The 27,998-nt window shown below is 42.8% G+C and overlaps 1 protein-coding gene across 1 annotated transcript in view; it reads left to right on the forward strand.

The window, feature by feature from the left end:
• Positions 1-698: 698 nt before the first annotated feature.
• Positions 699-27,998, forward strand: part of med13a (mediator complex subunit 13a) — a 121,899-nt gene continuing 94,599 nt past the window's right edge. The window contains exons 1-2 of the mRNA XM_065007343.1: positions 699-1,285; positions 10,635-10,869. Of these exons, the coding sequence (XP_064863415.1) occupies positions 1,220-1,285; positions 10,635-10,869 (301 nt within the window). The 5' untranslated portion in view covers positions 699-1,219. The remainder of the gene's footprint in view (positions 1,286-10,634; positions 10,870-27,998) is intronic.

Genomic DNA, 27,998 nt, shown 5'->3' on the forward strand with positions numbered 1-27,998 from the left:
TAAATTGGGCTAAATACTTTGCATAGATTTGGATTCTCAGAATTCCATGCATGAATCACAATCAATCATCTGAAAAGTATTAACCGAATAACATTTTCATACAAATAAAAGAGAAAAGCTCAGTATCAATTGTATAAACATTTTTTTCTAAAATAACAAGTGCAGTCACCTTTTGGGTTTAAATTATTGAGTCAAACAGCTACTTAATCATGGCCGAATATTTTCAATAATCTTGAACGCTTGACAGCACATTTGTTAATATAATTTGTTCTCAGAGTGGCGCAACAATAATTTGTCACAGTTCATGGCACTTGTCGCCTGGGCAACTCGTGAATTGTATTAGCGTCGCGCGTGCTTTATGTTACTACAGCATGACAATGGTGTTATAATAGTGTTACATTGTATCCCCGCCTACACTGACACATTCGATTAGGTGAAAGTTTTAGGGCTTTGCTGTGATTGCAAGGCCACACACCGTATGATGTAAATGTTGATGCAAGGAATGGATACATTTCTTTGTGTATGCACTAGGTGGTGCACTGTGAAAGTCGGTCAATTTAAAGGTTTGATCATTAGTAACAGAATCTGGTTGCTCAGTAGCGCCTCTTGCTCTCGCCTAGCGGCAATACCCATCTGTTACAGTGTTATTACAGCCCTCATGACCACAATGAGCCAATAGGCTTTTGGAGGCAGAGTTCTCCCTGTGGCCGCCATTAAAGAAAGGAATCCATGAATTCAAATGGAACCAGAAGGATCAGAGACCGAAATAATGGTTCAAATTGCCGTAGAGATATAGGCATATGCCAATTTCCGATTGGATTTTAAGGATGTTATTCGTTTTTAGATTGATTTTGATGGTGATGGAGGAGTAGAGTAACGTTTTTAGCTAAAACCGTTTTAAGCTAAGGGGGAGGGGGATAGTTGCTTCTTTGCTCTCCTTTTCTTTTTGTTTTAAGAGCATTTTCGCTCCATTTAAATGTTTTATTTAATTTGTATTCGAGAGGTCAATAGAGAGGTTGTGAAGGCGATATTTCGACTGATTTTATTTTAGGGCGGACAATAGCATTCGAAGGGTTGTTGAATAACATTCTCCAGCCAATTGTTTTAAAAATAATTATCGTTTATTACCTTATTATACATCTTTCAAAATACATTTGAAAATCTGTCTTTATTTTCCCGGGAACTGAAATGATGGAATGTTCGATCTCGCTGTGAAAGGATGAGTTCTTGTTTTGTACCAAACGGGGCCAGCTTGGAGGATTGCCACTCCAATCTATTCTGTCTGGTAAGAGATTTAAAACTAAAGGAAAAGCAGCCATTTTTAACTAGCTGAAGAGAGCGAGCTAACGTTAGTAGCCACAGCAATGGAAAAGCAGGCAGGGCCTGTCGAGCACTGCAATTCAAACATCATTCACTAAGGCAATGTTTATTTGCATACTTTGAAGTTGTGCAAGATTAAAGAATAATAGTGTTATCTGTCACTTGCAGCTGCATGCATGCTGTTTGCCATCACACATTTTCAGTTTGATCATATTCAATGCATTCCACCCCTGAGAGTTTTAGGCAAAAAAAAGTGCAACTAATGTAACGTGTGGTGATGATAAACATCCTAGCTAACTAGCTATCTAACGGAACGTTGAATACCATGCATGATTACATTTTTGTCTAGTTGTTTACTTGGTTAAATTAACGTTCTATATCGTTATGCTTTTTATCGCATGCGTTGTGTAGCTTATTTATGTGACCTTAAAATAAACCCAAGCAGTTGGCTAGCCTGCTAACTACCATACAATGTTGTTCATTTGCACAAATAGCAAACTAGCTAAACGGTAGAAACATTTGGCATTCGACCATGGAAAGTAAAAGGCTCGTGAACGTTGGCTTCTAATTTCAACTTCCATGTTCTATCGTGTTGTTGTTGTCAGTGGGCCAGTGTAGTTGTGAAGATACATTGATTGCTACATTGTTTCTTTTAAGTAGCCAATGAAGAGTTTAGCTACTGATAAATTGTAGCATATTTGCGGGCTTATACTTTTCCTTTAAAGTTGTTAAGTTTGCTTTCCAATCATTTGTTGTTTACATTCTTGGCTCGTGTTCACCTTAAAGAGCTGAAATATTAAGAAACAACAATGTACTCTTGGATATTGTTAGTGCATCTCTTTAGAATGTAGTACTTACTTCCCGTTTGGCAAGTTTTCAAGTTGAAAACATTTTTCATGACAAATGAATGCCATTTACTGTTTTGTTTTCTATCTGTGTATTTATTTGTATGTCTTAGTTCTCATAGTGCTGATTGATACTGTTGCTAGTCAGTCGTAAAACAATTTAATTATATAGCTATCATAAATACACAACCAAAAGTACATAATAGACTCAAGGAAAACGCTCAGACGTTCCCTCTTGTCCCACGCACTCCTACTACTAGCTAGACCAATCTAAGAACTTCTCAGTAGTGCACCAACTATATGTTTCCAGCAATGCATTGCATTCTTTCTGTACAGTATGTACTGTATAACAGATGTGAACAATTCCCCTTCATGAAGGTTCAATAGATAAATATTGATGGACTTGAATCGTCCTTTTCCGAAGCATTTGACAGTAAAGCTGAATGAACAGGACAGGCTAGTAGTGAATGACTGGTTGCTGTATTGCAATAGTAGGGAGAGATTTTACTGCAGACTGAGATGAGCATGACACCGGTGTTGCTGTTCACGGTCCTGTATGACTCACACTCTGAACAGGCATTGTGGTTTTAGGCTGAAAGAATGCAGTGAACACAGCTTGGCACTTTTCCCATAACTAATAGTTCTCAGGAGTCTTATTGCAATGTTTATTTCAAATGAATTATTCTCGTTCGTTTTTTAAAAGTTGAGCAGCTTTTGGTTGCAAATTTCTGGGTGTTGAAGTTTGTTTGTAGATGAATTGGTATGTGTTATAACACATCATTTTCATAAATCAATAGTCACGTCACAATGGCCCTGCTAGACTATGTCTCTTGTCGGGATAAGTTAACAAACACTGCGGCAGTGACAAATGCCGTGCTGATGAAAAGGCTGGACGAGAGGAGAGAGTAGACCGAGTGGATTTGCATTTCTCTAGAGTTTTTTCAAGATGCAAACAGACTAGTTTCATGTTTTGCAGTGGGAGGGTGAGACCGTGACAGAGAGAGATGCTAGTAGTGGTGTTGGGGTGTCTATCTGTCTGCTCGGGGATGGTTTGAGCAACTTCACCTGTTGCTTGTCTCTGATTCAGAAAATTCAGAAAACTTTAATGTCCTCGAGGACATAAATTTAGCAGCAGTCAAAGTACATAGAGACAAGATCACATTGACATGTAAAAGACAACAACAGAAAAAAGCAACAGATGTGTACTTGCTAGGATATGTATTGTGATTCTCATGATTCTAAATATATTCTGATTTGATGCTCCAAACATCTTCCTCACTATATGTCTGCTGCAGAGAGACGAGAGAGCATGAGAAACACGTTTTGATCAGTCAGGGAAATATATACAAAAGTTCTGAAAACATGTTGGCTCCCTATTTACAAAGAAGATGGAGAACAAGCTTTATGATTAAAAATACCGGAGTATTTTGGAGTCAAATATTGATATAATATTGTCCAAAAATAACATTTTGATACATAACTATCGATTTCTTCCCTCATCACTAATATATATAGAATATTTACAAAAAGTTGGCAGGGTAGTGCAAAGGTTTGCATGTCAAAATCTTTAGTGCTTAAAGTGCATGTAAGTCCAACATCTTCTTCATTTGAACTATTGAAAATCGAATAATGAAGTATGCTTTATGCAGTATCTTTTTAAGTGCAAACTCATTACACCTTTTTGCTCATTTGAGCTAATGCACTTGGAATAAAGCGGCTGTAGGGGAATCTGAAGTCGCTGGGAGGGAGAATGGCAGGAAGGGAAAGCAAGGGAAGGGAAGGCAGCTGTTGGCACTTAGTGTGTTCCACAATGGGACCTGGAGCTCTAAGCTGTGAGAGGGAAGGTGAGCGAAGCTGAGCATCTGACGAAAGGAGGGGTCGTAACCCGCAAATCCCAGACAGATTTTACATCAACTTTCTGAGTCCGTCAAATGGCTTTGCCCTCAGATTCCCTTATAGCCGCTATGGGAATTTGGCCTGAAGGCCTCGGCATCTGAAAAAGGAAACTTAACTCGACCCCGGTTCTTGCACTTTTGGTGGGAGGACATTTTGCATACACAGTTGCCTACATACCTGAGCATTATACTAACAGCTAGTCATGTCAGTTTGAAGGAAGCACACAGGTTTCTCTGACACATTCAGACTGTAACTCAGATGTAGATTTTAAAAAGATAGAAAGATTGATTGACCGCAGAAGGCACACAGACTTTTGCTGGCGCAATCTGCCTCTGGAAGATTGCCAGATACTGTTAGCAGAGAATAGCCTAGTTTATGGATTGAAAGCTTGGACTTGATCTTTGACAGAGAGAGCGGTCATTCCGCGGCTTTGAAAAGCCTAACACTGACAGAAAAAAACATGAAAACAATTCAGAGCTGTCATCAAAAGAATGGATTGTGCGATGAAAATGCATTTCTGAAGAAGAATAAGTAAGATGGGCATATATGCAGGTTTACAGTCCCAGCGCCACCCGTTTCAGAAACAGTCAGTTTCTATAATTGCAGACGATCTGGTTTCACACAGTTTTTCCCCTCCCTTTTCTTTCCTTGCAGCACAGATGTTTCTCTGCAAGACGCAGGTGTCAGGTAGTTCCTCACACCACTATGTCTGCCACCATGAGAGAGAGAGGGTTTGGTGGATGAAGTTTCTGAAACAGAAACTGCAGCAACAGTAGTAGTATACTGGTGAAAGGAATAAGCTAGTAGTACAGTAGCGCATACTTGATGAACCGGTAGGCTATAGGCCTATATGATAAATGAATATGGGCTTGTGATTGGTGTCTTGACTGGAACAGCGTTTGAATGCCCTTGAGCAAAATTCCTGATGTGAGACATTTCCTATGATGTTGCTTGATGAATTGGTAATGGGTGAAGAAGCTGATAGTTGGTGTGCCTGCCAATCACAATAAATCCTAGCAATGAAAAACATGTAGGGACACGTGGGAAAGAGTAGTGTTGAGGAAGTCTTTTTTTTTGTAGTCATATCTTGTAAATTTGATAGATTGTGTCACTAAACTCAACAGCCTATGAGCTTTCAATTTTTGGTATAAAATCTATTTTAAAAAATCTATATTTTTGTAGTTACAGTTGCTCATCATATTCTAGTCAGATCATTGTAGCGTTTTGATATCTGTAGCATTCTGACTGGCCATTGTGGCCAGCGTATATCCCTCCTGGCTGCCATGTTATAATGGATAACTAACTTGTTGTTGTGATCTAGCTTGGGTCCAGTTGACACCACAGAGCGCTCTGTTTTGACAACACCACCCCCACCACTAATCTCCCAGTTTATACCCGGCTAGGCAGGCTAGGCTTAATCATTCGCTCACGTTCGTAGTGTTTAAATTGATTTAAATTTACCCGCCAATTTAATTGTAATTGTCTATTTCTAACAAAGTCAAAGTGACAGTTTGTCAACTTGTATATATCACCTGGCAGCAGAAAATGGTCCGCCTCAAGAATCTGTACTAGGCCCAGTTCACGCAAATCAGTTGTCTGCCATGCTGCAAGGATAGATAGGCGCTCCATCAAGAGAAGGACTGTAAGGCAATATTGCAACATAGTTTGTGATGGTAGTGTTGGTCTTTGCGGTGTTTCAGTGTATGACATGGGCACTGAGTGTAAGCCTAAAACACTGGAAGGCATGATGTATTCGGAGGTGGGTGGTGTGTGTGAGAGACAGTGTATGGCCTCAGTGTAGGACATGGACACAGGAAGCGCTGCCTGGTTGTACGTCAAATAAAATAACATTTTATTGGTCACATACACATGGTTAGCAGATGTTAATGCGAGTATATTAAAATGCTTGTGCTTTAGTTCCGACAGGGCAGTAATATCTAACAAGTAATCTAACAAATTCACAACAACTACCTTATACACACAAATGTAAAGGGATGAATAAGAATATGTACATATAAATATATGGATGAGTGAACGGCATAGGCAAGATGCAGTAGATGGTATAGAATACAGTATATAGATATGAGATGAGTAATGTAGGATATGTAAACATTATTAAAGTGGGGTTATTTAAAGTGACTAGTGATACCATTATTAAGTCAATTTATTAAAGTGGCCAGAGGTTTGAGTCTGTATATTGGCAGCAGCCTCTATGCTAGTGATGGCTGTTTAACATTCTGATGGCCTTGAGATAGAAGCTGTTTTTCAGTCTCTTGGCCCCAGCTTTGATGCACCTGTACTAGAGGTCGACCGATTAATCGGAAAGGCCAATTAATTAGGGCCGATTTCAAGTTTTCATAACAATCGGAAATCGGTATTTTTGGGCGCCGATTTGCCAATTTTTTAAATATATATATTTTTATACCTTTATTTAACTAGGCAAGTCAGTTAAGAACACATTCTTATTTTTAATGACAGCCTAGGAACGGTGGGTTAACTGCCTCGTTCAGGGGCAGAACGACAGATTTTCACCGTGTCAGCTCGGGGGATCCAATCTTTTAAATATTACAGTTAATTTAGTCCATCGCAATAACGACCTGACTCTCTCTCGTTGCACTCCACAAGGAGACTGCCTGTTACGCGAATGCAGTAAGCCAAGGTAAGTTGCTAGCTAACTTAAACTTAACATTAATCTTATAAAAAACAATCAATCATAATCACTAGTTAACTACATATGGTTGATGATATTACTAGATATTATCTAGCGTGTCCTGCGTTGCACATAATCTGACTGAGCATACAAGTATCTAAGTATCTGACTGAGCGGTGGTAGGCAGTAGGCGCGTAAACATTAATTCAAACAGCACTTTCGTGCGTTTTGCCAGCAGCTCTTCATTGTGCGTCAAGCATTGCGCTGTTTATGACTTCAAGCCTATCAACTCCCGAGATGAGGCTGGTGTAACCGAAGTGAAATGGCTAGCTAGTTAGCGCGCGCTAATAGCGTTTCAAACGTCACTCGCTCTGAGCCATCTAGTTGTTGTTCCCCTTGCTCTGCATGGGTAACGCTTTTTCCATGGTGGCTGTTGTCTTTGTGTTGCTGGTTCGAGCCCAGGGAGGAGCGAGGAGAGGGACGGAAGCTATACTGTTACACAGGCAATACTAAAGAACAATACTAAGAACATCCAATAGTCAAAGGTTAATGAAATACAAATGGTATAGAGAGAAATAGTCCTATAATTCCTATAATAACTACAACCTAAAACATTTTACCTGGGAATATTGAAGACTCATGTTAAAAGGAACCACCATCTTTCATATGTTCTCATGTTCTGAGCAAGGAACTGAAACATTAGCTTTCTTACATAGCACATATTGCACTTTTACTTTCTTCTCCAACACTTTGTTTTTGCATTATTTAAAACTTTTTTTTTTTAAATGTACCCATTTTTCTCCCCAATTTCGTGGTATCAAATTGTTTTTAGTAGGTACTATCTTGTCTCATCGCTACAACTCCCGTACGGGCTCGGGAGAGACGAAGGTTGAAAGTCATGCGTCCTCCGATACACAACACAACCAAGCCGCACTGCTTCTTAACACAGCGCGCATCCAACCCGGAAGCCAGCCGCACCAATGTGTCAGAGGAAACACCGTGCACCTGGCAACCTTGGTTAGTGTGCACTGCGCCCGGCCCGCCACAGGAGTCGCTGGTGCGCGATGCAACAAGGATATCCCTACCGGCCAAGCCCTCCCTAACCCGGACGACGCTAGGCCAATTGTGCGTCGCCCCACGGACCTCCCGGACAGAGCCTGGGGTCACAGCTGGCGCTGCAGTACAGCGCCCTTAACCACTGCGCCACCTGGAGGCCTGTTTTTGCATTATTTAAACCAAATAGAACATGTTTCATTATTTACTTGAGGCTAAATTGATTTGATTGATGTATTATATTAAGTTAAAATAAGTGTTCGTTCAGTATTGTTGTAATTGTCATTATTACAAATAAATAAAAAATTGGCAGATTAATCGGTATCTGCTTTTTTGGTCCTTCAATAATCAGTATCGGTATCGGCGTTGAAAAATCATAATCGGTCGACCTCTAACCTGTACTGACCTTGCATTCTGGATGATAGCGGGGTGAACAGGCAGTGGCTCGGGTGGTTGTTGTCCTTGATGATCTTATTGGCCTTCCTGTGACATCGGGTGCTGTAGGTGTCCTAGAGGGCAGGTAGTTTGCCCTGTACGTTGTGCAGACCGCACTACCCTTGCGGTTGTGGACGGAACAGTTACCGTACCACGCGGTGATACAGCCCGACAGGACGCTCTCGATTGTGCATCTGTAAAAGTTTGTGAGTGTTTTAGGTAACAAGACACATTTTTTCAGCCTCCTGAGGTTTAAGAGGTGCTGTTGCGCCTTCTTCACTACGCTGTCTGTTTGTCCGTGATGTGTATCCCGAGAAACTTAAAATGTTCCACCTTTCCACTACTGTCCCGTCGATGTGGATGGGGGGGTGCTCCCTCTGCTGTTTCCTTAAGTCCACGATTATCTCCTTTGTTTTGTTGACGTTGAGTGAGAGGTTATTTTCCTGACACCACACTCTGGGGGCCCTCACCTCCTCCCTGTAAGCCGTCTCATCGTTGTTGGTAATCAAGCCTACCTCTGTAGTGTCGTCTGCAAACTTGATGATTGAGTTGGAGGCGTGCATGGCCACTCAGTCATGGGTGAACAGGGAGTACAGGGTAGGGCTGAGAACGCACCCTTGTGGGGATCAGTGTTGAGGATCAGCTGGGTGGTGATGTTGTTTCCTACCTTCACCACCTTGGGGCGGCCCCGTCAGAAAGTCCAGGACCCAGTTTCAGAGGGTGGGGTCGAGACCTAGGATCTCGAGCATAACGACGAGTTTGGAGGGTACTATGGTGTTAAATGCTGTACGTAGGGCCTGCTTTCTGGTGAGCCTCAGCCACCCGCCAAGGGTAGGCAGGCAGCTGTAGCAGTGGAGCGTAATGTTCCTGGTTAAACACTTCATAACCCTGTAGTACTCTGTGCTGCTGCTAGTGATTTACAACCAATGAATTTCTCTGAGTTGTGTTCCCTCTCTCTATAAAAGCCGGACAATGTTGGCTTATATAGAGCACACTCCCCAAAGCACTCATCATTAAAAAGGATTAAGGTGGTCAGAGCCCATTTACAAGCATTAGGGAGGTTTTGTTCTGAGAGCATTGAACATGTTGTTCATGTTGTTCATGTTGTTCATGTTGTTCATGTTGAGATTGAAAGCACCTGAAGCTAAAGTGCACACAATTGGAACAAAAACAAGCCAAGGCTTTTTTTGCTGCTTCTCTTTTTAGCCACGATTCTTTCTGTTTATATTGAAGCCTTTCTTCTTCTTACATCTATCTATCTATCTATCTATCTATCTATCTATCTATCTATCTATCTATCTATCTATCTATCTATCTATCTATCTATCTATCTATCTCAATCCAACATTACATCTTCCTTTATCTCTCGCCTTCTGCTATCTCTCCTCTCTCTCCTCCCTCCATATTGTTATCTTCTTCCTCGATCTCTCTCCTCCCTCTGCCTCTATCTCTGTCTCTTTCTCCTCACTCTCTCTCTGTTTTCCCATCTCCCTTTCCTCTATCTCTCTTTGTTTTTCTAATTCTGTGGCTGCCTGCCTGTGTGTCTCCTTGTCGTAAGTGTTCCTCCTGGTGAGGCGGAGGCTCCATAAAGGAGAATGAATGCTTCTGCTTGTTTAACGTTGACTGTAACACCAGAAGTCCGGGCCTCTTTGGACCTGCCTTCAGGCCAATAACATTCTAACAGTCGAATAAATACACTGAGTATACCAAACATTAGGAACACCTACCTAATATTGCATTACATCCCCCTCTTTTGCCCTTAGAACAGCCTCAATGGACCATTCTTGATACACAAGGAAACTGTTGAGCTTGAAAAAGTCAGCAGTGTTGCAGTTCTTGACACAAGCCGGTGTGCCGGGCACCTACTACCATACCCCATTCAAAGGCACTTACATTTTTTGTCTTGCCCATTCAACCTCTGAATGGCACAAATCCATGTTTCAATTGTCTCAATCTACACTGATTGAAGTGTATTTAACAAGTGACATCAATAAGGGATCATAGCTCTCTGTTGCCGATTGTTCACTGGTGGAGCGCATTGAATAGTGGTTGTTCTTGGAAAAAGTTATATTTTGAAATAGAGCTCATCTCTTCAATTTTGATATTGATATTTGGCAATGTTAAGTGTTTTGGAAACCTCAGAATCTACACTTTCTGATACTATATATAAGAATCTTACCTGCATATAACAATGTAGGAGGATTTGAAAAAAGTCACTTTTTGGCACCCCACTGAAAAAATGACATTTCCTCTTAAAACTGCTTATAACACATTCTGTTCGTGATCTCGAAATTCTAACAATATACAGTACGTGTGTTAAATATATGGAGGGGGCAATTTCAAAATGATCCCCATGGCCTTTCTAGTGTTCAAATGTTTACCCACGGGTACCTGGCTCCTGTGGCAGTGGCTGACTCTCTCCCTCCCCCTCCCAGGCTGATCTGACTGGGATCAAATGGAAGCGGTACGCGTGGCAGGGCCCCACCTCTGCGCCGATCCTCTTCCCCGTGACCGAGGAGGACCCCATCCTGTGCAGCTTCAGCCGCTGCCTCAAGGCGGACATACTGAGCGTGTGGCGGCGGAGCCAGAGGCCTGGACGTAGAGAGCTCTGGCTGTTCTGGTGGGGGGACGACCCTAACTTCGCAGAGCTGATCCATCATGAACTTACAGGTGAGACAGGATAGAGAGAGTGGGCGCATGTATACACACAGACACACACTCACGCTAACCTGGATAGAATACCTGCCATGGTCCAATAACTTGAAACAGCAGTACTAAGCCTGTGTGATGGCTTTGGTTTATAATTTAAAACAATGTAATTAGATGTATTTTTTTCTTCTTCTTAGTCACAGATGTAATTGCAGGATATAGTGATATTCTTATGCTCTGAGCTCCAACAGTGCAGGTCAAAAAGAGAAGTGAATGAAACAATAATACAAATAATAATAATAATATATGTTTACAACTGTAACAATTCTAAATGTCCATTGGGGGGTGGGGGCAGGATAAAATATTCCGTGGGGGGAGTCGCAGGGGGGAAGTGACAGGTGAATGAAACAATAATACAAATAAGACTGAAGAATACAGTCCAATCAACGGCCCACTCAGACCATGTTTAAGATTGCCTTTGCTGCTCACAAGAGATAAATGAGGGACTCATGTTTCTTTCAATGAACCTTTTTATGCATTCATCGAAGGTTACAGAGCTGGTTAAATGGGTGATTATTATAAAAGATCATGAAAAGGAGCTTCTTGAGTGCTGCAGACCTCAGAGCAATACCTAAGCCATTGGTGAGAATGATGATAGTTAAAGTGCTGGTTGTATAATGTCAAATATTACAAGGTTCAGGGCAGGGGTTGATTGTCAGGCTGACTGACGCTGTGAACTCTGGGGAGATCAATTCACTGTGAGAGCTTAGAAGGTGAGAGTGTTAACCAGATAGCTCCCTTAGTTTCTCCCTCATCCCCTAAATGACAAGCAGCCAGTCTGGCAGAGAACAGCCTTCACCTGCAGGTCAACTCCCACTGTTTGGAGCAAACACTCGCTACAACCACCGTAGTTATTTTTTTCTGTGTGTGTGCACGCACTGTAAGCCTTATCATGGCATCTAAGCGCCTTCCGCCCTCCAGCACACGATAAAGCAGCGCCCTGCACTTTGTGTCGCCGAGGCAATATCAGAAAGCTTATCGCATCTTCCCATTTAAAAAGGAGGATAGAAAAGGGGGTGAATCCCTCTTCTCATGACTTCTGTGAAATGTTTTATATGCAGGAGCAACGATGCAGAAACGAGCCTAACACATCATGGAGGTCTGGCCCGATGCTCTCTCTTTTCCATCCTCCCTCCATCCTCTCACATTTCTTTCTTTCTACAGCAACAGTGGTTGATGGACAGAGACCATCTTTATTCATGCTCTTTGGCTGGGAGATTGAACTCCTGAGTCTGAGCCATGACACACACACCTGCACACAGACACACAGCCGGCCCGTGGCCCTCCTTCATTATGACAGGTTGTGCTTGAAGTGGGCTGGAAGTGGAAGCTAAATGGCGTGATGGCAGCCAATCCAGTCCTGGTGGGCTCCGGTAATAACCTGCAGGGCTGGAGCATTAAATGGACTGTGTGTGTGTGTGGACGGCAGTGGGATGGAGCCTCTCCTTGGCGTGCTGGCAGTGAAAGTGTGAAGCAACACAGAAGATGGTCACAACGTGTGTGTTTTAGTGGCGGTGATCAGCTGCTTAACACCTTGCCCTTTTTCCTCCGTGCAAGTGGCTGATGGGTTTGCCCTTTTCCTCAGTCAAACCGTCCAAGTCAAATTGGGGTAATCCCTGGAAATGTTAAGCACTTTTTTGTTTGTCATTTTTTTAACCCCCCTTATTGCATTGTTGGTGGTAAACATGAAAATCAGTTATATTCTTTCATGTCGGCAGCAGAAATGGTGGCGGCTCATTTTCTCCTTTCATTAGATTAACGGCCTGAGAAAGTCTTTTAATTTTGAGCAAGTGCCATTTCTGTGTAAACAAAACAGTGGGCCAGTAATCCCTTTGAGAGAGAGGGGGGGTAGACTGTTAGCTAGGCCCTGCACTATTCTCCCCATGTTGGAGGGGGACAAGTTACTCTGTCAGCCTGTTCTTTATCAGGACATTTGAGAAAACCAATTGTAATCTTCCTGTGGCACAAAACATTATTCCAAGCAAGCGAACGGACACGATTGCAAAATTAAACTGCTTGCATAGGGTTTTATCCTTATGCATATACCCTCCTCCCCCTGGCTGCCCTGGAAGCCGGTGGTGGAGTCTCTCCTATCCAGGGGCATCCTCCACAGATAAATGCCAGCAGGGGTTTTCCCGCCCTCAAAGAACGACTGATCCTTTTTTGCATAGAAATTAGGACCAGAGGTCTGTCTGTCTGAGAGGGTAATTGTTTGGTGGTGAATTTCTCCCTGGTTCCTGGGCCTGCTACTCATGTGCCTCCTTTCCCTCCCTCCATCTCGCCCTTCATCCCTCCTGCTCTGCCAGGCCCCAGTGGGCCTGCCTCCTATAGCAGTCACTCCCTCTCTCCCTCTCTCTGTCACTTTGTCTTTTTCTTCATCTCCCTCCCTCTCTCTCCCCTGGGCATTACCAGCCCTCCCTACCTGTTCCCTCCCTCTGCTCCAGCCTCCACTCAGCTGCAGGTGACTCCAAGGCTACAGGCTGCAGGCTCCACTTTGCAATCATGGCTCCCAGCCAGTCAGTTCCCCCTCTTTCTGATGAAATTGAAAAAGTTTCTCAAGCAGATGAAGCCTGGAAACAAAAGTAAAAAAAAAAAAAACTTCTGGTTTAGTATCAGTATGATTCAAACTTTTCAAGTGTTTACTCTTGTGGCTATTATGAAACCATACACACTATCAGCCCCTCTATATTGCAGTTGGACTGCGGGCCTCTTTACGCTACACTAGTTTGATGACGTATACTAGTTCCAGGACACACATTTTTTGCATTGTAAAAAGGCCTAGATTTAAATCTCTCTTTCGCAAACCACCTCTGTAGGTAGTGTGTGAGACACATCTTATGGTACAGTGTAAAGACAATGGCTCTCTGACACCCCATGTCCCTGCAAGTACCTTCATTACCTTAATACCAGAATACAGCATGTTGTTCTGTTAGCCAAATTGAAAACTAAAGGCTTTTAAAATGTCCACACAATTGTGAACCGTTGCAATAATCAAGTGTACAATGTGGTTTAGATGAGAAGCTCCTGTATAGTTTGAATCGCTATCCTCCTTTTGTTTGTCTGTAATATGGTATTTACGGAATGCTAGTAGCTGTACACACACAAAGCAGGGATGTGGCTTTGGTCACATCACATCCAAGGCTAATGTAAGGATATTGTAAACAGAAAAGATGCCAATCTTGTTGAAGAGAGATAGATCTTACAACACATTTTACTCATGTAAAACAGCCTAATAAGAGATTGCTGTGTGGAGGTTTAAAGGGAAAGAAAGAGAGTTGTCTGTTGTGCAGAGAAGGATCTCTTATCAGCCCAGTCATCTCCATTGTGCTCCCTGGGGCGCCACAACTAAGCAGCACACGCATTCATTTATTACTGCATGTTGGGTCAGTTCTCTAGAGAGGAGGGAGGGAAGAGGAGTACACTTGTCTTTCAATGGTCCCTCTGCTGTTTAACGGATGGACAACTATGTTGTTTTGGATGTTTGTACTGAGGGGAAGGAGATGTGCTTAATTTAGCTTCTCTCTGAAGGGTTTTATTTTAGTATGGATGTGTGTGGCGCTAACAATCTGCTGGCATAGCTCTGCTCTTGTTAGTTTTTGTTGGCTCTGCCAAATACTTTGGACATTTCCAGGCCTGCCCATTCTTTACTATTCAGAACAGCTCTGATGTGCACCTCTCAGGGCAGCTCCAAAGGGCATATTTTAGTACACTGGAGGAGCAGTGTCTGCAGGTCAGGTCTTTGTTTCTCTTCCTTGCCCTGACACCTGTGAAGATGGCTGCCCCTCAGATTGAATGAGGCTTCCGGTGAAAATCCATCCATCTCCCAGATCTGTGGGAAAGAGAAAAATATTGAATGCAAATATTGTTGTTTCTGTCAGCCTCTTTTGTTCCAATGTGGATGTCGATTAAGGCAGCCCTACGCACTTCTCTGATTCAGAGGGGTTGAGTTAAATGCGGAAGACACATTTCAGTTGAATGCATTCAGTTCTAAAACTGACTAGGTATCCCTTTTCCTTTCCTACCGACTCCAAAAATATCTCAAGGAGCAGATCTGGATTGTGCCAGTTGCTCAAGGACGTGTGATTAAAACACAATTTATATGCCGCGATGCCGCGGACCTAGTTTACTGTGTGTTCTTTTTACTGTCTTTTTCTGATGATGAAAAATGGCAATATTCACCGGTGAAGTGTTTTGATTTGAGTGTGAAAGACTGAAATAGGCTTGACATTTTGATTTGATTTGACATACCTACACACGTACACACACACACATACACTACCGTTCAAAAGTTTGGGGTCACTTAGAAATGTCCTTGTTTTTTGGTCCATTAAAATAACATAAAATTGATCAGAAATACAGTGTAGACATTGTTAATGTTGTAAATGACTTGTAGCTGGAAACAGCAGTTTTTTAATGGAATATCTACATAGGCGTACAGAGGCCCATTATCAACAACCATCACTCCTGTGTTCCAATGGCACTTTGTGTTAGCTAATCCAAGTTTATCATTTTAAAAGGCTAATTGATAATTTAAAAAAACTTTTCCAATTATGTAATCGAACCCTTTTGCAAAACTGTTGTACTAATTACAGAAGCAATAAAACTGGCCTTCTTTAGACTAGTTGAGTATCTGGAGCATCAGCATTTGTGGGTTCGATTACAGGCTCAAAATGGCCAGAAACAAAGAAGTTTCTTCTGAAACTCGTCAGTCTATTTTTGTTCTGAGAAATGAAGGCTAATCCATGCGAGAAATGGCCAAGAAACTGAAGATATTGTACAGCAATGTGTACTACTCCCTTCGCAGAACAGCTCAAACTGTCTCTAACCAGAATAGAAAGAGGAGTGGGAGGCCACGGTGCACAACTGAGAAAGAGGACAAGTACATTAGAGTGTCTAGTTTGAGAAACAGACTAGAGGTCGACCGATTAATCGGAATGGCCGATTGGAATGGTATTTTTGGACACCGATTTGGCCGATTTAATAATTAATATTTTTTTCACCTTTGTTTAATATTTATTTAACTAGGCAAGTCAGTTAAGAAAACATTCTTATTTTCAATGACGGCCTAGGAACGGTGGGTTAACTGCCTCGTTCAGGGGCAGAACGACAGATTTTCACCGTGTCAGCTCGGGGGATTCAATCTTGCAACCTTACAGTGAACTAGTCCAACACTCTAACCACCTGCCTCTCATTGCACTCCGCCTGTTACACGAATGCAGTAAGCCAAGGTAAGTTGCTAGCTAGCATTAAACTTATCTTATAAAAAATAATCAATCAATCATAATCACTAGTTAACTACACATGGTTGATGATATTACTTTATCTAGCATGTCCTGCGTTGCATATAATCGATGTGGTGCGTATCGTTGCTCGAATGTGTACCTAACCATGAACATCAATGCCTTTCTTAAAATCAATACACAGAAGTATATATTTTTAAACCTGCATTTTTAGCTAAAAGAAATCCAGGTTAGCAGGCAATATTAACCAGGTGAAATTGTGTCACTTCTCTTGCGTTCATTGCACGCAGAGTCAGGGTATATGCAACAGTTTGGGCCGCCTAATTTGGCAGAATTTTACGTAATTATGACATAACATTGAAGGTTGTGCAATGTAACAAGAATATTTAGACTAATTGATGCCACCCATTAGATAAAATACGGAACGGTTCTGTATTTCACTGAAAGAATAAACGTCTTGTTTTTGAGAAGATAGTTTCCGGATTCGGCCATTTTAATGTCAACATTTTCACGAAAATAAGAAAAGCAATCAAATTAAATCATTTACCTTTGAAGAACTTCGGATGTTTTCACTCAGGAGACTCCCAGTTAGATAGCAAATGTTCCTTTTTTCCCAAAATATTATTTTTGTAGGTGAAATAGCTCCCGTTTGTTCATCACACTTGGCTGAGAAATCGACCGGAAAATGCTGTCACTACAACGCCAAACTTTTTTCCAAATTAGCTCCATAATGTCGATAGAAACATGGCAAACGTTGTTTAGAATCAATCCTCAAGGTGTTTTTAACATATCTATTCGATAATATATCCGTCGAGAGAATTGGTTTCTCATAAGAAGCGATTGGATAAATGGCTACCTCAGTATTTTTCGCAAGATTTTCTGCGGGAGACATCATGTGACCACTTGCTAAATGTGGTCCCTTACGGCTATTCTTCAACAGAAATGCATAAAAAGATGTCACAATGCTGTAGACACCTTGGGGAATATGTAGAAAACGTCAGCTCATTCGTAGCTCATTCACAGCCATATAAGGAGTCATTGGCATGAGGCGGTTTAAACCTGTTAAGTCTACCCCCTACTTTTTCGAACATTCTGTTAAAAATCGCGCAACATTTCAGCGTCCTGCTACTCATGCCAGGAATATAGCATATGCATATGATTAGTATGTGTGGATAGAAAACACTCTGACGTTTCTAAAACTGGTTAAATCACGGCTGTGACTATAACAGAACGTGCGTTTCATCGAAAAGCGCAAGAAAAACTGATCACTGAAAACTGGAAAATATATCAATGCGCCACATGCATATATTGTCTATTGGAAACCAAATTAGATGGGGCTGAGATTGCAAGTCCTACAGCTTCCACACAATGTCGCCAGTCTTGTCAATTGCCTGCGCTTTGTTTCTTGGTCAAACGAGTAAGAGAGAGCCCATTCCTTCCGGTCTCCGACAGGATGTTTTGGAGTAGAAATTTCTGAACATGATTTCAAGACGTGGAGCTATTGAATACACATCGCCCTGTGATCAATTTGATAGATAACTAACGTTTACTAATACCTAAAGTTGGATTACAAAAGTATTTCGAAGTGTTTTGTGAAAGTTTATCGTCGACTTTTTTAATTTAAAAAAATGACGTTGCGTTTTAAAACGGTGTTTTTTCCTTGATCACACACTCTTCATAGATCGATATTTAGGGTATATATGGACCGATTTAATCGAAAAAAAGACCCAATAGTGATGTTTATGGGACATCTAGGAGTGCCAACAAAGAAGACCGTCAAAGGTAATGAATGTTTTATATTTTATTTCTGCGTTTTGTGTAGCGCCGGCTATGCTAATTATTTTGTTTACGTCCCCTTCGGGTATTTCGGGGTGTTGCATGCTATCAGATAATAGCTTCTCATGCTTTCGCCGAAAAGCATTTTAAAAATCTGACTTGTTGGCTGGATTCACAATGAGTGTAGCTTTAATTCAGTACCCTGCATGTGTGTTTTAATGAACGTTTGAGTTTTAACGAGTGCTATTAGCATTTAGCGTAGCGCATTTGCATTTCCAGATGGCTAGATGGGACGCATGCGTGTCGGGTCGACGTAAGAGGTTAAAACAATGCGACACTTCCTGATTTGATTTTTATCTGGGTTTCGCCTGTAACATCAATTCTGTTGAGTGAAACGTCAGAGTGTTTTCTATCCAAAGCTGTCAATTATATGCATAGTCGAGCATCTTTTCGTGACAAAATATCTTGTTTAAAACGGGAACGTTTTTTATCCAAAAATTAAAATACTGCCCCCTAGTCGTAAAGGTTAACCTTTCTAGCTCGACAACATTCCACTGAAAAGGCAGCGCACGAAATTCAAAAATATATTTTTTAAATATGTAACTTTCACACATTAAAAGGAACCACAAGCTTTCATATGTTCTCATGTTCTGAGCAAGGAACTTAAACGTTAGCTTTTTTTACATGGCACATATTGCACTTTTACTTTCTTCTCCAACACTTTGTTTTTGCATTATTTAAACCAAATTGAACATGTTTCCTTATTTATTTGAGGCTAAATAGATTTTATCGATGTATTATATTAAGTTAAAATAAGTGTTCATTCAGTATTGTTGTAATTGTCATTATTACACATAAATTTTTAAAAAATCGGCAGATTAATCAGTATCGGCTTTTTTTGGTCCTACAATAATCAGTATCGTTATCGGCGTTGAAAAATCATAATCGGTCGACCTCTAAAACAGAGTCCTCAACTCCTCAAAGCGACTCCGGGATGCTGGCCTTCCTCTGTCCAGTGTCTGTGTTCTTTTTCCCATCTTAATCTTTTATTTTTATTGGCCAGTCTGAGATATGGATTTTTCTTTGCAACTCTTCCTAGAAGGCCAGCATCCCGGAGTCGTTGCGGGTACTATATTTTAGCTTCAAGACAAAAATACAGAGGTACTGCTAGCTAAAGTTAACAACGTGTCTTCATCAAGTAATGTTAGCCTATCAAAAATGAATGATTACCCCTCTAATATGAATATAAAATTACAGTAGGCCTACCTTACAAACAGTACAACAACCAATGCTTCATTTTTATCAATATGATGCAAATCATTAGGCTACATGTGGTAAAAGCAAATTGAGACAGAAAACGTGGATATAATTCACCAAGGAGTTGAGATGTTGAGTTGTTTTATATAAAAGCCCATTCCCGCCATGCAAAAATAAAATGCATATAGATCATACATATAAGTTATGTTTCTTCATTTGTAGCATTGTGTGGCAATCCGCCCAGCAGGGCCGCCGACAAGCGTGTGGCTAGCTGGCATTTGCCTAAGTACACAAGCGACAAAGTACTATTGTTTAGACTGATTCGCTTCATGATTTGTTTGACAGGGTTTTGGCTTCCATAGTTTTACGCAGCTCAATGCAGCTGGCAGGCAGTAGCTACTGCGACAATTTCAGAATGTAACGGGCTGGTACTGAAATTTCAGGTAAAACAATTTAGAATGTAACGGGCTCTTACTGAAATTTCAGGTCAAACAATTTCATCTCTTTTAAAAACATTGCTCTGCTTTTACCATTTATACTGTAGGAGTGTTGAGCTTGACGGGACAGTTCTGTTTACGCTGACGTGCTCGGAGGGGGGCAACTGTCGGGCGAGTAATCGTGCGCGACACAACAGCATTTCCCTTTGCTATCATGAATGTGAAAACGGTCTAAGACTTCACTTGACAAGTGCAACTGCCTTAATAGTGTCAGTTTTCCTCCTTCTGGATGTAACTGATAAACATGACATGATTAAATGAGATGGCACAGGCTTATCTCAACACCTATCCAAAAGGCTTTGTATTATCTGGCTACACCTGAGGAAAAACATGAATGTTTGCCCACCCAGATGTCCTGCATACAATTTGAACACAACCAAGCTGTAACCGCTCTCAATTACGCTGAGCTTGCTTGAGGTTGTTTTGGAACAAGGTTGGTTGTGGTTGCAGCAGCACTGTAGCGGCAAGGCTGTTGATGTGGATCTAAGATAATTGGTGAGCAATATTCCCTATTAACCCAGGCTAAAGATTCTGAGCGCTTCGGTTTGACCCTGTTCTCTGTGTCAGCCGCGAAAGGCTTCTGAGATAAGTAAATGGATAAATCTACTCGACTGGCTTGTAGTTGACTTTTTAGAGAGTCAGGGGGGTTGATGCCTTTTGTGCTTTGGGATCCATTTTCCAGGGCTAATCTTCTGAATGTGACCCCCTCCCCTCCCTGTTCTCCGATGACTGGCGGGGGGGCTGTGGGCCTGGTGCAGTGCATCACAGATGAGGCTGGGGACTGGGAGGAACGCGACCACATGGCTCTACAGTGCGACCATTTTATTTGCATATGCGCCAAAATATTTTGCTGTGCAACCTGGAATTTTAATTTAGGAGCACTAGTGCGCTTAGAAAAATGTAGGATTCTAACTTTTAATATCTGAAATATGATTTATTGTGCTCCTAAATGTCTTTGTTCTCTAACATTTTTCAACTTAAATAAAGCTCCGGCTCTGGATGCCTGGGTGCTAGGCGGGCGGGTGCGCTCTCTCCCCTTACTCTGCTCTTGAAATGTTCATTCATTAGTAATAGAGACTTTGTGGAGCAAGCAGCACCACTACAGGTCCATCTCTCTTGGCTGCTTGTGGATGGATGGGAAGAGTGGGAAGGAGAGAAGGAGAGAAGGGGGGGGGGAGAGACAGAGAAAGAGGGAGGAAAAGCTCCTCTACCTAGCCTGGATGGAAAAATCCCCTGGAGCCCTGTGGATCACAATACATTAATCTTGGTGTTTAATGAGCTACCGACTGCAGCTTTAATTACCAGAGCATAGACACCTGTGACTGGAGGGACTGACCACCTCCAAAACTATGCCCTCTTACATTCACCTCTTAGCACAAACAAACACTACTGGAATGGGCCCACAAACACCTGTGTGTGTGTGTGTTTGCAGTTAGTGCATTCATCTTAAGATAGCTAAGTGGGACAAACATATCACAGGCATAGAAAGTACATTTTTTCAGTCTAAGCTAGAAGGGGGTGTTTGATGTTTCAGAGTTTCAGATGTTTTTGGAAGATGGGCAGGGACTCTGCTGTCTTAGCTTCAAGGGGAAGCTGGTTACACCATATGGGTGTCAGCACAGAGAAGAGCTTGGACTGGGCTGAGCGGTAGCTGCCCTCCCGTAGGGGTGTCAGGACAGAGAAGAGTTTGGACTGGGCTGAGCGGGAGCTGCCCTCCCATAGGGGTGTCAGGACAGAGAAGAGCTTGGACTGGGCTGAGCGGGAGCTGCCCTCCCGTAGGGGTGTCAGGACAGAGAAGAGCTTGGACTGGGCTGAGCGGGAGCTGCCCTCCCATAGGGGTGTCAGCACAGAGAAGAGCTTGGACTGGGCTGAGCGGTAGCTGCCCTCCCGTAGGGGTGTCAGGACAGAGAAGAGCTTGGACTGGGCTGAGCGGGAGCTGCCCTCCCGTAGGGGTGTCAGGACAGAGAAGAGCTTGGACTGGGCTGAGCGGGAGCTGCCCTCCCATAGGGGTGTCAGGACAGAGAAGAGCTTGGGCTGGGCTGAGCCGGAGCTGCCCTCCTGTAGAGGTGGGAGGGCCAAGAGACCTGAGGTGGCAGATGGCGTGCTCGGGTGGGGGTGTAGGGTTAGCCTGAAGGTAGGGAGGGGCAGTTCCTCTTGCTGTTCTGTAGGTAAGCACCATGGTCTTGTAGTGGATGTGAGCTTTGACTGGAAGCCAGTGGAGTGTGCAGAGGAGCGGGGCGTCATGAGAGAACATGGGAAGGTTGAAAACCAGGCGGGCTTCAGCGTTCTGGATAAGTTGCAGGGGTTTGATGGCACAAGCGGGGGGCCCAGCCAACAGCGAGTTGCAGTAGTCCAGACGGGAGAAGACAAGGGCCTGGATTAGGATCTTGCCTCTTCCTGGTTGAGGTAGGGTCGTACTCTACGGATGTTGTAGAGCATGAACCTGCAGGAGCGGGTCACTGCTTTGATGTTTGGAGAGAATGATAGGGTGTTGTCCAGGGTCACTCTAAGGTTCTTTGCACTCTGGGAGGGCGACACTCTGGAGTTGTTAACCGTGATGGAGAGGTCTTTGAGCGGGCAGGCCTTCCCTGGGAGAAAGAGCAGTTCCGTTGAGGTTAAGCTTGAGGTGGTGGGTCGACATCCAAGTTGAGATATCTGCCAGGCACGCAGAGATGCGTGTCGCCACCTGTGTGTTAGAAGGGGGGAAGGAGAAAAGTAGTTGAGTGTCATCCGCATAGCAATGATAGGAGAGACCATGTGAGGATATGACGGAGCCGAGTGACTTGGTGTATAGAGAGACGAGGAGAGGACACCTGGTAGGAGTGGCCTGCCAGGTAGGATGCAATCCAAGAGTGGGCAGAGCCTGAGACACCCAGACCTGAGAGGGTGGAGAGAAGAATCTGATGGTTCACAGCGTCAAAAGGCAGCGGATAGATCTAGGAGGATGAGAACAGAGGAGAGAGAGAGTCAGCTTTGGTAATGTGGAGAGCCTCCGTGACATAGACAAGAGCAGTTTCAGTTGAGTGACCCGTCTTGACAACCTGACTGGTTGTCGTCAAGAAGATCATCTGAGAGAGATAATGAGAGAGTTGATCAGAGACAGCACACAAAACAAGTGTTTTGGAAAGAAAAGAAAAAAGGGATACAGGTCTATAGTTTTTGACATCAGATGAGTTGAGTGTTGATTTCTTGAGGAGGGGAGCAACTTGGGTCAGGGGGGACACAGCCAGTGGTCAAGGATGAGGTGATGAGGAATGGGAGAAGGTCTCCAGAGAGGTCTGGAGAAGGGAGGAGGGGCTGGGGTCGAGCGGGTAGGTTGTCAGGGAGGCCAGACCTCACTAGTCACATGATGTCATCTGGAGAGCGAGGAGAGAATGAGGTCAAGGCATAGGGTAGTTCTATTTAACTAGGCAAGTCAGTTAATAAATTCTTATTTACAATGATACAGATACAGCCTGGATTCGAACCAGGGTATCTGTTGTGACATCTCTAGGAGGAAGGAGCAGGTGGAAAATAGTTTCCTTGGGTTAGAGGCAGAAGCTTGAAATGTAGAGTGGTAGAAAGGGGCTTTAGCAGCGGACACAGATGAAGAGAATGTAAAGAGGGGTCAGTGAAAGGATGATAGGTCCTCCGGAATGTTTGTTTTCCTACATTTTTGCTCAGCTGCCCGTATCCCTGTTACAAAGATATTTGTATCTTGTGTCACCAGGCTCTTGGCGAGATCTCATACACTGGTGTCAGGGGAGGCGTGTGCTGGTTATCGGTAGGGCTGTGACACTACCAGTAACTCTTTGGTCCTTTAAACATCTGCTGTATGTAAATATTGTGTGCTATAGCTTGGAAAATAAATACATGTGACTCTGGATGACAACATAATGATTTGTTGTCAACATTAAGGCTGTTTTCCTAAAGAAGTTAAAGCCGCTTTGTGTTTTGTTTCCTTGCAACGATACTAACGAGTATGATGATACTGGTATCGTTCTGGCCCTAGTGGTCGGTGCAGTGTGAGTGGAGTGTGTGATTTGGGAGCTTCTTCTGAGAAGTCTCTGCTGTGTAGTGTGGTCCTGTCTATGCCTGTGAAAGATTACTGCCTGCTAGGTCAGCTCATCTGGGCCCCCTCCGCCAAACGGGAGAGGGAGGGAGACATAAACCTGAACCTGAGCCAGGCTACTGTGTGTCTTTCTCTGTCTCTCTTTCTCTATCTGGTCTCTTTCTCCCTCTCTTTCTCTCTCTTTGGTCTTTCTCTCTTTCCCCCTCTCTCTGGTCTCTCTCTCTCTGGTCTCTCTCTCTCTTGACAGCCAACCACACGCCAGCTAGCAACTTCCCACCTCACACAACAGCCAATTAACAGGCTGGAATTAAGAGCCATGGAGTTAATTGGCGGTGCATTGACCTATTAGCTGCTAATCTGACCGGGACCGCTCCTTCTATTTTGATTTGGAGAGAAATTTCACACATTGAAAGCAATGTTGTTTTGTTTGGGTGCAAATGCTTATTTTAATTTGACAGTCTGTTTTTCAAATGGGAAGATAAGTGGAAGAGGCACTTTCCACATTGAGTGGAATGTTATAAGGGATGGTTATAACGGATGGTTATAAGGGATGGTTATAAGGGATGGTTATAAGGGATGTTATAAGGGATGGTTATAAGGGATGGTTATAAGGGATGGTTATAAGGGATGTTATAAGGGATGGTTATAAGGGATGGTTATAAGGGATGGTTATAAGGGATGTTATAAGGGATGGTTATAAGGGATGTTATAAGGGATGGTTATAAGGGATGGTTATAAGGGATGTTATAAGGGATGGTTATAAGGGATGGTTATAAGGGATGTTATAAGGGATGTTATAAGGGATGGTTATAAGGGATGGTTATAAGGGATGGTTATAAGGGATGTTATAAGGGATGGTTATAAGGGATGGTTATAAGGGATGCTATAAGGGATGGTTATAAGGGATGGTTATAAGGGATGGTTATAACGGATGTTATAAGGGATGGTTATAACGGATGTTATAAGGGATGGTTATAACGGATGTTATAAGGGATGGTTATAAGGGATGTTATAAGGGATGTAATAAGGATGGTTATAAGGGATGTAATAAGGGATGGTTATAAGGGATGTTATAAGGGATGGTTATAACGGATGTTATAAGGGATGGTTATAAGGGATGTTATAAGGGATGGTTATAAGGGATGTTATAAGGGATGGTTATAAGGGATGTTATAAGGGATGGTTATAAGGGATGTTATAAGGGATGGTTATAAGGGATGGTTATAACATTTACATTTAAGTCATTTAGCAGACGCTCTTATCCAGAGCGACTTACAAATTGGTGCTTTCACCTTATGACATCCAGTGGATGGTTATTAGGGATGGCCATTCAACATGTAAGTTACCTTTTGTCCCTCTTTTGTCAGGGAAGAATGCTTTCTAATCTGTTGCTGTAAGGACTGTGGGAACTGTGTGTAAAAGTACCACTCTCCTTCCACATCAGTCAGTGGAAACAGGTTGCCCCCTCCCTGGCTCTTATTGTGTCGGCTACTTGCCTGCCTGCCGGGTATAGTCTTGAGACAATTCAAACATTTCCTCTCTGTGATAGCTTACTAGCTGCAGCTCTCTCTTTCTGCCCTACGCCACTGCTACACCCCTCAGTCACTCCTTCTCCTTTTCCCCCTCCTGCTGAAGATGGACTGGCTGTCATTCACTCTCCTCTCATGGCCACACCCACTTCCCAGGTTGTTGTTAAAGTTCAAGTTTTATTGTTGTTTCTATGTGTTTTTGTTGGTTACATTTTATTACTTATATTAATAGTAGGTTTGATCTGTGCACCTCTTTGTTTGTGTGTGTGTGTCTCTGACTGTCCCCAGAAAGAGTATTGCTCCTGTTCTCTTGGCTGTGGTGGACTATGAGAGACATAAGGTCGTTAGGAACGCTTGATGCAAACCAGATGCCTGTTTGCTTCTCTTCAGCGCTAGAGGAAAATAGTAGAGGGGGGGGGGGGGGGGGTAGGCAGATGTGATCCTGACAGAGTAAAGCAGATGTGATATCTGTTTATGTAAATTAAAGTTTAGACGTTTCCCGTCATTTACGCAAGGGGCTGTTTTCTCTTCTGTAAAAAAAACTGGATCGAGAAAAGGAATGCAAATTGGCCACAGAAGAAATGGCAACTTAGCTTTCGGTTCTTCATCAGCCTCTTGCTGTTTTATTGATAGATATTTCCCCCTCTCTTTACATACTCCTACACACTCTAACCCCATATGTGTAATTAGTAACAGTGAGTGGGGATCTGTCTATATTCAGTCAGGCCAGCATGGCTTTGCAATGGGATGATTCCCATGTTTTCTTCTATAATCTGCTGGTGTTGTTGTCAAGAACCAGCTGGCCAGGTTGGCTGGCTGCTTAATTGTTGTCATGACATTGTGACCTTTGGACTGCCATGTCAGAGGAGGGTCGGTCGCCCGAGGCCTCAATGTTAAATCCTTCTTAACAAACAGACATAAAGAGCAAGGGTTCCTGTCAGCCTACTGCACAGAATACCAGGGCAGAGTTCAGCATGGAACAACCTACATATAAGAATATATCTCTCTGACATGTAGAATCAGGAATCACGTCCACTTTATTCTTGCAACGTTTGTCTTGTGAACGTAGCCCTGTCAGCACAGCCCTTGCTGTGTACAACGTTGGCTTATTTCACAGCCATCTCCTCATTTGAGCTTGAAATAGTATATGGAGGGATGCCTGAGTTCCTCCTCCTACAGTTTCTGTTGTTTCCTCTACAGTGTTTCAACGATAAGACATGTCAGTGTCTAAACACACACTTTTTTTTCTGGAAACCCACTCTTCTCAGCGCACAGCTTAGGTTTTTTCTGGAAACCCACTCTTCTCAGCGCACAGCTTAGGTTTTTTCTGGAAACCCACTCTTCTCAGCTCACAGCTTAGGTTTTTTCTGGAAACCCACTCTTCTCAGCTCACAGCTTAGGTTTTTTCTGGAAACCCACTCTTCTCAGCGCACAGCTTAGTTTTTTTTTGGCTGAATCTGAGATAGGTTTAGAAGCTGGCTCACAGTGTCCAGAGGGGCTAAGGAAAGGCATCTGAAAGAGGGGTAAAGGGGAGGTGAGGAATGTGGGAAGTTTTGTAGTAGATGGGAGGAGAGAGACTAGTGATATGAAGAACAAGGTCAAGCTCTCTCCAGGGTGGACGGACAGCTTTTTTCTTTTAGCATTGGGCAACCAAGTTAAAATGTCAGGCCTTTTTAGGTTTTTCTGGCGGCTGTTTACAAGTGCACCTGTGAAATGTAGCCGGCCCTCTACTTAAAGCCCTGAAAAATATATGAGCCCAGATCCCCTTAAACAAGCTGTTCAGCACTCACTGCTCTGCTTTGCCAAGGGCAAAAGGGTTTCTTTTACTGTTGCTATGGGCGGGGCAAAGAAATCACAGTTTAAATGCCTCTTTCAGAGGCAGAGAGACGCAATCGTTGATGTATATTTATGTCTGTGTAGACTTTCTCCTCACCTAACTAAACTAATCTGTATCCACAATGTAGGCATAACACATTTTCAATTACCTGAAGTTTATAGCTGCACAGTTTGGTAGCTAGCTCAGAACTGAGTCTCGTCACAATAAGGAACAACATCTTGTCAAATAACATACAGGGGATCATGTCTCGTGGTCATGTGTGGTGTTTATTTCTCTGTGCTGCACGGTGCTGCACACAGGGACAGAGGTTTGCTGGAGACATGTTTGAAAGGAGCTTAAGTGCTCTAAGATGTCTAAGATGTCTCACAGTGGCTGTTAGTGAGATTAGCAGAGCATCCAGGCCACAGCCGCTCATGATCCAGAAACAAACCCCACTATCAAAGTCAGGGTAGTAAAGACACCGCTAGCCTGCTCTGTTTGTGTGATGTTGCCAAATCCTATGGTCAAGACAACAAAAACATGTCCGGGACCAGGATAGGGAAACTGTGCTATCTTGTGTGGTATTCTATGCAGCATCAAGCAGGTGCCCTTGTTCTCTAAGTCATCACGTGTCAATGACCATAGGAGTTGAACAGACAGAGGAAACCAATCAGAGACTAGGCTAAGACAGTGCACCTGGAGATCTATCTATCTATCTATCTATCTATCTATCTATCTATCTATCTATCTATCTATCTATCTATCTATCTATCTATCTATCTATCTATCTATCTATCTATAGACACACCTACTCATTCCAGGGTTTTTCTTTATTTGTACTATTTTCTACATTGTAGAGTAATAGTGAAGACATCAAAACTATGAAATGACACATGGAATCATGTAGTAACCAAAAAGTGTTAA

Source organism: Oncorhynchus nerka, linkage group LG22, assembly GCF_034236695.1.
Source record: "Oncorhynchus nerka isolate Pitt River linkage group LG22, Oner_Uvic_2.0, whole genome shotgun sequence".
Taxonomy (NCBI): domain Eukaryota; kingdom Metazoa; phylum Chordata; class Actinopteri; order Salmoniformes; family Salmonidae; genus Oncorhynchus; species Oncorhynchus nerka.